Source organism: Sturnira hondurensis, unplaced genomic scaffold, assembly GCF_014824575.4.
Source record: "Sturnira hondurensis isolate 20B ecotype Veracruz unplaced genomic scaffold, ASM1482457v3 Scaffold0002463, whole genome shotgun sequence".
Classification (NCBI taxonomy): Eukaryota; Metazoa; Chordata; class Mammalia; order Chiroptera; family Phyllostomidae; genus Sturnira; species Sturnira hondurensis.
This window is the reverse complement of record NW_028075094.1, coordinates 108298-123574: the sequence shown is the minus strand read 5'-3', so window position 1 is coordinate 123574 and position 15277 is coordinate 108298. Positions and strand designations below refer to the sequence as shown.

At 42.7% G+C, this 15277-nt stretch overlaps 1 protein-coding gene and 1 pseudogene across 1 annotated transcript; one reads left to right on the top strand and one right to left on the bottom strand.

Annotated features, from left to right (window-relative positions):
* The first annotated feature begins 72 nt into the window (after positions 1-72).
* LOC118982859 (60S ribosomal protein L31-like) lies at positions 73-644 on the top strand (annotated as a pseudogene).
* Positions 645-9112: 8468 nt separating this feature from the next.
* On the bottom strand, positions 9113-12799 carry LOC118982849 (NACHT, LRR and PYD domains-containing protein 10-like). Its single transcript, XM_037040011.1, is given in 3 exon segments — positions 9113-10642; positions 10645-11813; positions 12676-12799. Coding segments are annotated over 3 exon segments (1800 nt in total). The 3' UTR covers positions 9113-10135.
* Positions 12800-15277: the final 2478 nt, after the last annotated feature.

The following is a 15277-nucleotide window of genomic DNA, read 5'->3' as shown; positions in this document are numbered from 1 at the left end:
ATTTTGGTAGTGGGGTGCACAGTGTTTTTATTGACATTGTATGTTAATTACAGAGTCCTCTTGGAAAGTTTGAAACTGAAGATCTTGGCAAAAGATGAAATGATGACTCATTTTCACAGCTCTTCAAGTTGGCAGTTTTGAGAATGGTTAGGATATTGAATAGTTTATCTTTCAAATACAAATGAAAAAGTAAAAAATTTTTACTCATACCCCATTTTAAAAGTACAAAACAACAGCAGAGAGCTTTCCAACTTGGGCCCAGCAGAATGACTCCTTCAGTCAGGGGTGCCAGGAAGAAACAGGGACCACCTGCCACCAAAGGGGTAGTGAACAGAGAACACACTGTCAACATTCACAAGCACATCCATGGAGTGGGTTCAGGAAGTATGTCCCTCGGGCACTCAGAGAGATCTGGAAATCTGCCACGAAGGGCATGGGGACTCCAGCTGTGTGCCCTAACACCAGGCTCAAGAAAGCTGTCTGAGTCAAAGGAATAAGGGATTCCCCAGGCCACATCCAGATGCAATGATCCAGAAAACATTATGAAGGTGAGCATTCACCAAACAAGCTTCTATATGCTGGTTACCTGTTTACCTGTCATCACTTTAAAAGATCTACAATCAGTTAATGTGCTAGAGAACTGATCCCTGACTTTCAAATCAAGTCACAAAACTGCAAAAAAAAAAAAAATATCCGAAATACCAGCAGATGTTTCCTGGCATCTTTTTGTATTAAGTTGAAAATTAATTTTATTTTAGAACATACATACACATTATGTTACTTAGAATCCATTGTCTACTACATTGATGTGTACACCTCTGTATAAAATTTCTTTGTATATTTATTTAAGAATTTTTAAGTAAACAAGTAGCAAAAACTTTTCAGAAACAAGTTGTAATATAATTCAAAATTAAAGCATAATTTTTATGAATATATATTATGAATGCCAAAGTTCAAAATGCACTTATATTACTGTACTTAAAATGAAGTATGTGAATAGTACGCCTAAACAAATACAGAAGCATTCAAGGGATTGGAGTTTAGATGCACTCATCTCAGAGGAACATAAGTAAATTGCATCAAGCATACTGATTTCTGATTAGAGTGGATCTGACTAATTACTTGAAATTTGTCTGACTTACAAATTGTAGAGTTCATTTCTCCATGCCTCATTTTTGTGACCATAAAGTGGCTTTCAGGACTATAGAAAATACCATTTTTGGTGATGCTGACCCTGTTATTTAAGCATTCTCCACCCCCCACCCCCCACCTCTCTCTCTGCCTTTCTCTCTCTGTCTCCCCTTTCTCTCCCCCTTTCTCTCTCACACACACACAGTAGGAAGTTTATTGAAGCATTAGTAATTCAATAAACACTGGTGGAGCACCTACCTTGTGGATGCCTGTGTACCCTCAGGGATGCATTTGAGCCATAAACCAACACACAGGTCTTCCCTGGCCACAGGGCATAAAACAGCAACCTACCACAACATTCTCTGACTCCCATCTCCCTGGTTTATTTTTTGTTATAACACTCATCACCAACTAAAATAAACCGTATTTGTTTGGGTTTTATGCTTGTTTCCTAAGTCTCCCTTCTGGAATGTAAGCTCTAGGAAGACAGGAACTTGGTCGTCTTCTTCGGTGTATTCTCAGTGCCTAAAACAGATAATAAATGTCACAGTAGCTGCTAAACCAATATTGATTGAGTAGATGGAGGAGTAAATATTAAAATTAGGAAAATCCAGACTCTACCCTTAAGGAATGTAATGTCTGAAGAAAAACTGAAGACAGGGAAATCGAAGGCTGCAGAATGAATCCACAACTTCTGCAGAACTTTGAGGTTCTTTGTGGGATTGAAAGTACCACTGCACTGGGGAATTGGGCCCTCATCCTGACTCGGCCACTACCCTAAACACAAGTGTCTGTCTCTCCCTGCACTCAGGTTCCTGTGTGGGTTGGAAACAGGAAAATGACTCTGCAATCCCTTCTGCCTCTGGCATGGGTATCCCTTTGATTGGTTCCTAGAAATCTTCAAGCTGCAGGGCTTCCCCTCCATTCATATCACAGCCATGCTGAGTGGACCCTGGAATAGTGTCAGGTGGCAGGTAGGAGGCACACATGCTCCCTGAGTCCTGTGGGCCAGCCAGTGCCAAGCAGAGATGACCATCATACTCCCAGTCCACCTGCCCTTCCCAAGCTCCTCTCTGAGGAGAGCACCTCACTTCTCTCCACTTCCTCTCTCCAGTCCCCCAACCAACTCTCCCCTGTTCCCAGCATGTTATTCACTGTCAGGCCCAAGGATCTTTAGAATCTGGAGTCCCTCTGGCCTCAGTGAGTTCATCCCCACTGAGTTTATCCCCATCACTTCACCTCACTGCTCCCACTCCTCCTCTATGGCCTCCCTCCATTATTAAATGTTCTCTTAACTGGCTTCTCCATTTGTTGTAAATCTTCAAATATATCCCTCATGCCTCTGCCAAAATATTATCAGCCTCACTCCCAGAACCTTCAGGGCCTCCTCCTAACTACAAAATAAAAATGCCCACAACCTGGCACTTGGGAGTGGAAAACAATTGTGGGAACAAGCACTATAGACATTTGCAGAGGTGAAAAATGACTTCCGAATGGAGAGAGAGGGTGAACAGCTATAATCACGGGATTTCACAGGCCAAAAATGCATTAAGTGGAAGGAGGAAGGCATAAGGAAGACAGCTGACATGCTCAAATCAAATGTATGAATGGCATCTTAGCACTAGAAGAGAGTCCTCTGGTCTTTGAATAATGCTTAAAAACCAGCAGAATTTTACTGTAGGATGCAGAGAAGCCTGGAGAACAGATGGACAAGCCTGCTGGAGACATGCAATGTGGTCTTGAGCTCAGATCATTAGGACATTAGTAGCTGAGAGTAAAGGCAAATTGAGTTACTGAGATTGGCCGTAATGATCTATTAAAAGCAAATATCTTCAGCAAGTGAGGGCTTCAAAAACTTGATGGGAGTAATAGACAGAAAAGTGTACTTGAAAAATAATTAAATAAAAAAATTGAAAACAAAAACAAAAACTTGCAGTACATTTACACAATGGAATACTATGCAGCAGAAAGAAAGAAGGAACCTATTTGTGACAGTATGGATTGTACTGGTGAATATTATGCTAAGTCAATGAAGCCAGTCAGTAAAAGGCAAATATCATATGATCTCATCTATAACAGCAATCTAATGAACAAATTAAACCAATGAACAAAATAGAACCACAGGCATGGAACCGCATAATACAGACTGACAGTGACCACAGGGGAGGGAGAGGGGCATAATGGTGAAAGGAAGGGGAAGGAACTAGACAAAAAGTATGTGTGAATGACCCATAAACATGGATAACAGTGTGCTAATTGACTGTGGTAGCTCAGAATGGAATGGGCAGAGGCAGGCAAAGAGGGGGAGATGGGACAAATCTAATAGAATAACAATAAAAAGTGATCAAATAAATACATGTTTAAAAAATCAAATGTCTGTACTAGTTTTAATAATTATAAATTGGATATCACAAAGTCATCTAAAAGTAGACTCTGCAGGAAAAAAACATTCAAGTGCCATTTCTAAGACAGAAAAGTATTTATTGAGTTCCAAGTGTATAAAAATCAAGTTACAGAAAAATAATTTAGGGTATCCTGTGAAAAACAGATGGACTTCAGGGGGCTGACAAAGTTAGGGAACCGATCTAAACTGCTGCCTTCATGAGTGGTTAAAACAGCAACAGCAACTGGACCTCAACCCTCCATCTTTTCCCTTCTGCATGAACTACCTAACATGTAGCTTCTGGCTCCAGTATTTACTTTCCATGACTTTGGTCAACTCACTCCCTCTTCTCAGTCTCATCTTTCTACATGATCAGCCTTATTTCTGAACAACTCCCACCCCAGCTGTAAACCTCTATGAATTGATGATTCATGAAAGCAAACAACTTACATCTCTAATCATTGACAAAATGATTGAATATATGGATATGAAAGGCAGAGTGGATGACATCCTTACCTTAACACTCAGATATCACTTGAAAAGCATGTCCAATTGTCATGTGAATAATAAATGGTAAACCCAGTGACATTTATATAAGCAGAACCTGACCTATGGACTGCCTCTCATTTTCATCCTATTTAATCAGGTTTCACCTCTTTAGGTAAAAAAATAAAAACTCTCCCATAAATACAACTCAGAGATTCAATGAACTGATTTCATGACATTATATGGCATTGAGTTGTTGCCCTGGCAGAATCCTTCTCTAAATAACTTCCACTCAGTTTATGTAGACTCTTCCATATGGATATAAGAAAGCTCAATGCATACACTTAGAGCAACACTTTTCAGGTTTCCACAGGGAATCAACAGCTCTTCACTCAAGAGACTCAATTCCACCATGGCCTCTCCTGCCTCATTAGAAATGAAAGCAGAGGCTGGGTGAAAGTTAGTAAATAAGCAGAGTGAAGGGAGGAGAAATGGGTGAGGGTGTGAGCAAAGGCAGGGTGATCTAGACAGAGGGTCTGATGGCATGGGGTAGACAGTTTTGGCAATGATAGGAAACACATTGAGGGCAGTAGACTGAAGTTACCTTGTGGAAAGCCTAAATGGCATTAGCAAAAGGGTCTATGTCTTCTAGTAGAAATGTAGAAACACTGAAAATTGTGGGCGAGGGGTGCCATTCAGATGATTTTATAGTTGGAGCTTTTTAATTTGGAAGTCAAAGCATCTGAACTAGTTGTATGACTTCAAGCAAATATGTAAAAATCTTTGGCTCTCTTACCTTACTGCTGAAATAAAGATAATGTTATTAATCTGACAGGGTATGTATAAGAATCAGAGGACTCACAGTTCAGTCTATACTGACTTGAACAATCAGCGAGACCACTGGCTCAGTCCCAGCAGAATTCAGAGATGAATGAATCTTCAGGCATGGCTTTATTTGGAACCCAGATGATGTAACCAGGACCTGGATGGGTTTTCTCCCTTTCTTTCTCATCTCTGCTTTCCTAGAATAGGTGCCATTCTCCAGGAGGCTCTCCCCTCCTAGAGGCAGGCACTAGTGTTTCCAAAAACACTTAGGTATACATCCTCTCTAATCTGTGTGTTACGTGGAACATATTAGTTATGCTGCAGTAAACAAGATTCTCACTCACGAAAACCAATCCAAGGACTCCTGCCATATTGTTCACTGTTGTGAGATCACCTGAGAAATCATACACCAGTCACTGTGGCTGTGACAAAGCCAGGAAATTCTGCTAACTGTGTACTTTTCATGGTTTCTTCCCCATAACTGGGGATAGTATCAATCCCAGCTATGTATACCTAAAAGGTTTTCATGAAGAAATTCCCCAAGAGACATGACGGTACTGCTGGCAGGAGAACGATGCCAATGAAGGATGGCAAGTCAACACTCAAATGCCCTTACATGGATGAGAAATTACACTGTCTACATTAAGTTATTGTATGAATACAAAGAGGAAGATGAAAGCTGAGACCCTACCAGATTCCATTAGTTGTCTTGGCAAGAGAGACTAGAAGGATAGGTGGAAAGAGTGGAAAGGATGAACAAAAAACAGAAGGTACTTTAGTGCATGTTGATAAGTCCTGGAGGACATGGATGTGGTGGGTGAAGAAGAGAGGATTTCAAATCTTGGCAAGAGAAAGGATGGAGAATAAATAGAAATTAGGCCAAGGGAAGTCCATAAATGAATCACTGAAGGACTTTGCACACTTTGGGGCTGGTTCCCAAGTCCAGCAGTCATGGGGAAAATGGTATAAAAGAATCCAATGGATGAATGGTCACACATTCTACTAATGATAGGATATTCCTGGTGGACTCTCCCTTCACTGAACAGGCTGAAAGTCTGGCCTTACAGACATTGCTAAGAGCCCTATACAAATGCCTCAGTCACCTTCTGGCATGGTGGGACACTCACTGGTATCTGGAAACAAGGAGGAAAGCAACAGATTAAGTCCCATCAGGAGGCAGTGAAATCAGTAATTATCCTTTTTTATGATGAGGAGAGGGTTGAATTCTGCCAATGTTCCAACAATAGAAGTAGAAATTCTGAATTGTCTGAGAAAGAGTATTGTCAATGACAACCATGAAAAAAATTATAGATGCAGAAAATCCTTGGTGCAGTGCCTGACAGTATACTATAGTCTGACAGGTGTTCATGTTGGTGCCCCACCAGTGGCCAAGATGGGGGAAGAATTCCTCAACAAATTTGGTACAGAATGAACATACCTCAATATAATAAAGACTGTATACAACCAACCCACAGCTGACATCACACTTAATGATGAAAGATTGAAAGTACTTTCTCTAAGATCAGGAATAATACAAGGATGGCCACTCTCACCACTTTTTCAACATAGTAGTGGAGGTCCTAGCCAGAGCAATCAGGCAAAAAAAAAAAAGAAAGAAAGAAAATATATCCAAATTAAAAAGGACAAGTCAACCTGGCTGGTATAGCTCAGTGGATTAGCTCAGTGGCCTGGTATAGCTCAGTGGCCTGCAAACCAGATTATCACAGTTCAATTCCCAGTCAGGGCACATGCCTGGGTTGCAGGACACTTCCCAGCAGGGGACACATGAGAGGCAACCATACATTGATATTTCTCTCCCTCTCTCCTTCCCTTCCTCTCTGAAGATAAATAAGTAAAATAAAAAAAGAACAAGTAAAATTGTCACTATTTACAGGTTATATGATCTAATCTATAGAAAATCCTAAAGACTCACACAAAAAACTGTTGGAACCAACCAACTTTCCCTCTCCCAATTTCTAGCCATTTCCCAGACATCTTCTTCTAATTGCATAAGAAAATTTTAGTGTAAAGAAAACATTCCAGGTACGTTATACAAAGAAATATAGAAAGAGGCTCATTTCCAAAAATGAGTAGGGGAATAGATTCTTGGGCAGAAGAATAGAAGAATAGAAGTCATAAGTAGTCCTAAGAATGAGGTTCGCAGGATTCAAAAATGACCATAAAATGGTCCCTTAGGAATGACAGGAACAAAACAAATCCCATTTCAGAGAGGTGCACAAAAATCCTTGCCTCTGGATGGAAACCAAGAAAAAGAATCCCCATACTTTAATTAGAAGGAGAGGGCCTATGGTGGTACCCATGTGCATTTTGGGAAGGGATAAAAATATATAACATTTCTGCCTGAACCCTGAGTGCAGCAAGCTTAATTCCATTTTTATCCACATCTGTCCACACACTGATATATTTAGGAAACAGGTAGAATTGAATGACTGTTCTCTGTAAGTGTCAAGCCACCTCAACACTTCCAATTTACTGCACTTTCTGCCATCAAATCCATAGCTGGTCACTGCGTTCCACACTTCACTGGGCAGTAGAGACAATTGTCGCATTTAGCACACAGACCCAAACTCAAAGTTGCCACAGATTTACTAACATAAATTCAACCTTGTCCTGGCAACCCTTACCCAAATATTACCAAGTATACTCACAGTTTTGACCTGTTGCAGGTGCCCCACCAGTCTGTAAGTTCCAGAAAAGACCATTTTTCTTTTAAAAGTACCAGGGAAAGGGAGGAGAGTCAGGCAGGATTTCAGAACTAACTGGAGCTGTAGCAGCTGATGTCTTCCTCATGTGCTCAGGGATGCAGCCTGCTCCACCACCAGCCTCCTCCACTTGAGGTTGCCAGATTGAGCAAATAAAAGCACAGGTCTCTTCGTTACATTGAATTTAGGATACACAACAAGTAATTTTAGTATAAGTATCCTGTGCCAAAATATTACCTGAAATTCAAATTTAACTGGTGTCTTGGGTTTTGCCTAACACCCTCCTCCACCTACCACTCCGAAACCCCACTCTTTGAAGAGTTTCTACAGCTCTTCCCTAAGGATGGAGCTCCTTCCTTCTGGCCACAGACTTCTCTTTCCCCTGGTTCATACCTCCGACTCCTCAGAGGGAGGTTAAGTTAGGAATAGGTGGGCCCAGGCTCTCTCTGTTCCTGAAATCACTACCCCCTCTGACCACCATGCCATGTAGCCTGGTTGGGCCCAGACTTCCACACTTCTACACACAGAGGGCTCATTGTGTCTCCCTTTGCCCAGACCCTCAGGGAACCCCAATCCATCAGACACACTGTATCTGTGTGACATACTATTTTTTCTGCTCAAAATGCTATCTTTTGGGACACCACTCTCCCATTCTGTGCATTTCTGGAGGTGTTGATGCTTTCTTACTCAGCCCTAGGGACATGGCAAAATGACTTGAGAAGTGTGGCTATATGGCCTAGGCCTTGAAAGTCAAGTCTGTCCAGTCAGAGAAGTTCATCTTCCTGACCACAGGGATTATTCAAGGCATGGCATGTACCCAGGGTCAGGTCAGAACCCTCCCCCAACTCCTCTGCAACAACTATTAGTAAAGATTAATCTCTTCCTTTGGAACTCTTGACTGTAAGGATGGTTTAAGTTGAATTTCCTAAGCTCACCTTTTCTGCCACAGAAAGGTTACTTTCTAAAATAAGAACCAAAGGCAGCTATAAAAAGGACCGAGAACAGAAAGAGTGAAAGCCTTGATGGTGTTGTTAGAATGAGCATGATGTAGCTAAAACTGGAAGTCTGTTTTTTTAATTGAATTGAATACAGTAAATCATTTAATTTTTGCTAAAGCTAGTTTCAACTGAATGTGAATCCTAAGTAAAATAATATGTCTAAACCTCAACTGGATGTTAGAACCATGTTTATTTTTTGAAACAGATCTCCTTGGCCACATGAAAATCCAGCAATGTGGCTGGGATCTTCTCTGTTTCATTGTTCCCAAATTCTCTATGACATTCAGGAGTTGACCTGCTGAGAACATCCAAGCTTGTTAGGGGGTCAACACAGTGTAGCTCAGTGATGCAGAATAAATTTCTCTCCAAATCAATACATGCACACACATACTGTTCCTTATAATACATATTCTATGTTACTGGCAGGCAATCTGTGTTCGACATGCTATGCATATAATTACAAAATGTAGGGCCATCAAACTCGCTGTGAGAAGAGTTCATCATTGGTGTCGTGGCATGCCAAGTTGACCACTCAGGGAGGAGTTCCCTTGAATTAAGATATCTGGGTGCATCCAGTGGATTGCTATCTGTGGATTGGTATACATGGAATCACCTGACAAGGAGTCATGACAGCAATAAAAAGGTGTGAGAAGCCAAGAGATGTGCCTGTAACTTTCTGTGGGGCACTGGAGTCCCAGACAGGGGCAGCACTCTCAGTCACACTGGAGCCAGCAGCAGCAGCAGGGATGGGGGCACATTCAGGGTACTCACAGTCTTCGAGGGCCTCTGCAAACCCCGGAAAGAAATGGGGCTCCTGACTTAAATTTCCTCATCTGTGATAAGGGAGTTGGGAACTGACCACACACCTACATCTGTAATTCCTTTCCTTCTTCTTTTCTATGCAGAGGGAATCAAAGGAGAAAGAGATTATGAGTCAGTGCTTGGAAATCACTGATCTTTCTAACAAGGAAAGTCCATTAATTGTACAGCTGGAGACCACAGTGGCACGTTATTAGCACGGAGGTAAGTCAAGTCACAGTACAGATTCTATGAGCAAAATCTGCCCTAGCCAGGTGGTTTAGTGGATTGGAATGTCGTCCTGTGCACCAAAAGGTTGCTGGTTCCATCCTCGGTCACAGCACGACCTGATTTCTCTCTCTCTCTCTCTCTCTCCATTATATCGAAGTACGATATTTCCTTTAAATGTTGACACTGATATGCTTCACATTATCTAATCTTATACAATGAGCACAATCCACATTGTATTATATTAAGGAGTTTGTTTTATAGGAAAGAGGCTAATGTCAGACTCTGCACTTTGGAAAGTTACAAACAGCCTGGTTGGGGGGGTGGGGAGTGCTAAATAACTGAGCTCGAGTCATTGTTGACACCTGTGATTGTTCCTGGGACCCATTGGTTTTCAATCCCCAAGTCCTGTCTTCCAAGTCTAATCTTTTTCTACTTCTCCTTTCTATTTGCTCCTCTGTCCATCCACTCCTGGGCCCATCAGTCTAATCTCACATCTCTCCACTCCTTTCTACTCTCTCCCCCACCCTCTTGTCTCTCTATCCCACCACCCACCTTCAGCTCTAGTGTCTCCATTTCTCTGCTTCCTGTCCTCCTGCCCTCCTAGTCTCTAGTTCCCCTTCCCTCTCTCTGCCTTTTCCACTAGCAGCCCTCTTCTGTGTCCCTGTTGTATTATTGTCTTTGTCCACAACTGGACATTTTTGCTCCTCTTTCTTTGCTTTACTCAATCGGGTTTGGACACATACTGTTTTCCTGCTGTCAGATTTCTCTTTTTTCCAATGTTTCATCTTAAATGCTACGTCACTCATCTGAACACTCTTTACCAGATTCCTTGTCGACTCATACAGGTTGAATTCCAAATCCCAGGTCCTGCTGTGCTTTATAGAGTTCATTTGTTCTTTGAAGTTCTTCAGATCCTGCTGTATTGAGGGGGAAATTTTGAAGCAGAATGTTAGCTCAAAGTTTGAGGAGCTCTCTTTTTTTGACATGTCCAGTAAAAACTGCATACTGAAGGTCATCTCCTCATTCCCTGCCTGCACCTTGTCATCCATCAGCCTAGTCACTTCCTTGTGAGGGCCTCTTCCCCCATATGGCTCTGGTCCTGTTTCACCAGGTAGGCCATGGCTTGAAAAAATTCCTGGAAACTGATGTGGCGAAAGCTGTAGAACTTTTTGATGTCAAGTCCCTCTTGGTAATCGTGGCTGGTCAGGAAAGCAGCAAGGCTGGGCCCATCCAAATTGTGCTCCCTGAGCTCAGCTTCTTCAAACAGGAACCTCTGGTGCTGGATCCCCTGAGCTGCCAAGGAGCACAGACCCCTCAGGACCTTGTGTCGGGTAGGATCAGGGCAGCCCTCATTGTCAGTAGGCGGCAGGAAGGTGGAGTCATAGGCCATGAAGATTTCAGTGTCATTACTGGGAATCTCTGAGAACTCTCCACCTCTTTCCATCTGCCCCTCCAGCCAGGAGTAGACCACCCAGCAAAGGCCTGGAACCTGACATGCTTTGTAGAGAACATCATTTCTACATACAAAGTCAGTGGCCATTTTGGCTTGCTCCTCATCTCTGAAATAGGAGCGGAGATACTTCTCCTTCTCATCATCAGAGAAGCCCAGGACGTGGACATGGCGTGGTTTTTTCAGCAAGCACTGTAGGTTCCGCAAAACCAGAGGCTGAGTGGTGATGAGAAGGGAGGATGTGGGAAGTACCTCTCTCCTAATTAAATGGTGCAGCACATCCTCTGTGCGACTGGGTCCCGGCCTCCTCAGCCTCACTGCAGAAGACTTCTATAGCTCATTGTAGCCATCCAGGATTAACAGGAGCCGCTCTGGCTGCCTCCGAATCTCTGTGACAGGTACTTTATTGTCCCCACAACACCGGAGGAGGAGCTGGTCCAGTTTGCCCTCTGGCGGCAGGACCACTTCTCTGCAGCTCACGTAAAAGACATAATCAAACCAGCCTGGGTACAAGCTGCCAGTGGCCCAGTCCAGCACCAGTTCTTTTGCCAGTGTTTTCTTTCCAGTGCCAGCTGACCCTTGTAGCACCACTATGGGTCGGCCTTGGTTGGGCTCTTCCCCTGAATTAAATAGAGCCTCCAGGGTGACAGAGTCTAGCTCCTGCTCCTGAGGGACACTCCCTGAGCTGGGCTTGGCCATGAGAAGCAGCTGGTTGTAGCTGCAGCTGAGGCCTTCTTCTTGCCTCTCCTCCAGGCAGCGCACATACTCTCGGTATATGTCTCTGTAATCTGAGCCAGACACGTGGAATATTAGGTGGTGAGATGGGAATACAGAAAAGATAAAATGAGCCTTCAAATTCTGGACTCTGCTGTTTCATCTCATATTCTATGCTGTCTAACTTGTATCTCCAGGAAGGTTTTATTGGGTTGGCCAAAAATGTTTCTGTGGGGTTTTTTTCGTAAAAGAAAAGACATAGTTTTTATTTTCATCAATACGTTTATTGATTTGGATATTGTATGTCAGCTATCTCGCACATGGTGAACATTGATCGTTCTCAAGTAATGTCTCGATTTGATCGCTATCAACTTCAACTGGTCTACGTGACCATGGATCATCGTCCAGCAAGAAATCTCCAGCACGAAACATTGCAAACCATTTTTGACACATTCAGTCAGTTACAGCACCTTCTGCACTCACTGCATGTGATGGACCCTGGCCAGCAGAGTCCGCCTCTTGTGCCTGATCACGAGAATGTATGCACAGGGGACAGCAATTCTGTGGAGAAAAAGGGAACAGCACCACTACTCTCTTAAGGGCAGAGTGCTTATGGCTGCCTCGGCTACTCTCTCAAGAGAGTAGGGCACCAACCCTTACCTAGACAGGCTTTTATTGTTTTCCTGGGGTCTTACATCAGAGAAAGATTTATTATCTATTACATAGAATATTATTGTCTACCTTTTAGGTACAATCAAGAAAATGGAAATAATATGCAGAGGGGAATAGCAATGAGCTGATTAGCTGTATCCTTGGGAAAATACATACAGGCTTTGGATATTATCTTGAAGATATACAATACACATTTGTTGTTTTAGACCAGAATGATGGAGTTATAGCAAGAGCAAGCTATAACAATCTGTATGCATTTTCTACGCCTGATTCCCATGGGAAAATCCAGTTTGAAGGTCTGACTCCTGCCCACCAGTTGGCTTCTGTAGGTGGGCAGGAATTCCCCCTTTTTTCCTTTCTTGTTGTTAAGGCTGTTGTGGTGACACATTCCACAAGACTTGCCACTTGCTGGTGTCTTTCGTGACCCTGGGCAAATAATTTGTAAATTCATTGAAATATACAAAATAGTATTAAAATCAGTAAACAACCAGTGGCTCCAGTGACCCACAATCTTAGGTTGAGTCCAGCAAACCAGTGTTTTGGGTCTAACAAGCCAAGATCACCATTAAGGGTTTGAAGAATTTCCTGCTTAGTTAAGCATTGAATGTCCTGCAACTGTTGGTGAACTCTATTTGGAATTTATTGATTTGTCCCTTTAAATTAGTAGAAAAAGCTCCTCTTAGGTGATGCTGAATATCACTCCAGGAGTAGTGGCTGGAGTTCCACTGTAGTGGGAAAAGACACAGTTTGGAGAAACCAGGATCACAGGTCATCTGCTGATGGGTCACTAGCACATCCTGGCATTCACTGATCCAGTTGAGCGCTGATTCGACTGCAGAAAGTCCAGTCAGGATTTCTTGATCAATCTGGGCCTGTTGAAGCATTTCTAAAGTTGAATTCGTTAAGAGAATATCAACAGTATGAGCAGTTTGAACTGACCCAGTGAGGGAAGCAGTTGCCATGGCCACAGTAGCCATGACAACTATAGCAGAAACAATAAATGCAATTAAAGTGCCAACAAACCCTTGGACTCTTAAAGAGGCCAGCACATTGTTAAGCACTATTATGCCATGGGGATCTTCCCATTCTCTGGTTACATTAACTGGCACCTATATCTGAGTTTGTCTTCTGGCAATATAAACTGTAGTGAGGCTTAACTGAGTAATATTGAGATGACTAAGACAGCTGGCATATATGGGGCCTGCAGGAACAGGCAAAGAATAAATTTGGCTGGTTCGTTATAAAAGACTTGAGGTGTCCCTGGAGTTGCCAAAAACAAGTAAGGGTGAGAGGTACAAACTGTGACCCAATCTTGTTTTAGAGGGCCATCCTGAGAGAGGCTTTAAAAATTTTTATACAGTGATTTTCTAGCAATAAAAGGCAAGCCCATTTTCCATGACTTGTAATGTCAAGGGCTAGTGTGGTTGGGAGAAACAATTCTGATTACAGGTGCCCCAGTACCGGGCCCCACCCACCACATATTAGTATATTGGATTCCAGGCAGAGCTGAAACTATTGTTGTGCCAAACTTAGCCAGTACTTTCCAATTAGCTCCCCAGTTCTCCACTATAAAAGGGCTTTTGGGGAGAAAAGCAATAGTAGCATTCGGTCCTCTGCACAAAGACTAAGAGAACTGAGTCTTTCTGGCTTTTGTCTAAAGTACAAGGTGGAACCAGAGGGGAATTGAGAGTATGATAAATCCCCTTCCAGGTACATAGACCAATTGCAGTTATCATACAGAGCTGATAGTGGTCACTGTACTGCTCCTTATTTGCAGCATAGAATGTTTCTCTTATAGGCAAGCACAAAGTTTCACTAAGAACAGAAAAACAAACTGGTGAGTATTCAGCAACATAAATAGTATCTCTTGACACTGACATCCAGTGCTTGTTTTCTTCTAATGAGCCATCAGGGGGCATCCATACTCCTCCAGTCCACTGAGTGTCACTAGTGGAAAAGGGAGTTTCAACATTCCACCAGGTATGCAACTTAAATACCAGTGGGTCAATAATATGAGGCCAATAAATATGAGAGGAATTAGTTTTAGTAGTTAGGCCCTGCCCCCCGAGGCAGAGTATAATGGCAACTAGAAGCAAAGTTTTAGCTGAATTGGCTGACAACACTGCTAAGTAAGCAATAAATGTATTTTCTGGGGTGTCTTCCACCTTAGTTTCAATAAGAATTTTCTCAGCTTGAGTATTAAGAGTCTTAATGTCCCCCCATGTGGTGGGGACATGTCTGAGAGGAACATTATGAGGCATTGAAAGATTATTACTCTCTACTGGAGGCATCTGAGCCTCAGCCCCCATGATTGAGGTAGTCTGCATCCACCTTTGTTGGTGAATCCAAACCCGTGGGCGACGTTGTGGGTGTCTGTGTTCCTTCTGGTTGTTCAGTGTCAGCTGGGCCATCTGGTCTGTCAGCTGATCAGCTTTCATCTCTAGGTGGTGGAGTTTGATGTTGGTTTTGTTGATGATAAGGTTTCACCCTTTCAGCTGGAAGCCAGACAGGACCTGTAGGGATGGAAACACATGCATACCCTCTTCCCCATGTTAAGAGGCCTACAGGACCCTGCCAAGTACCATCTCCCAGTGGATCTCTACATAGAACTTGAGGATAAGATGACTTTGGTTCTATCTTCTGAAAATGTGTCTCAATTGGAGTACAGAGTGATTCATCACAGTTCAGAAAATTGTAGGTAAGCATAGCTAACATAGTCAAATTTTGTGGGGTAGACTCCAGACTTCCCTTTTTTTATTATTTAAGAAGATTTTTAAAGTACGATGCGCCTGTTCACCAATTCCCTGACAGGTCGAATTATAAGGTATTTCTGTTTTATGTCAGATATTCCAACCCTGAAAGAAGG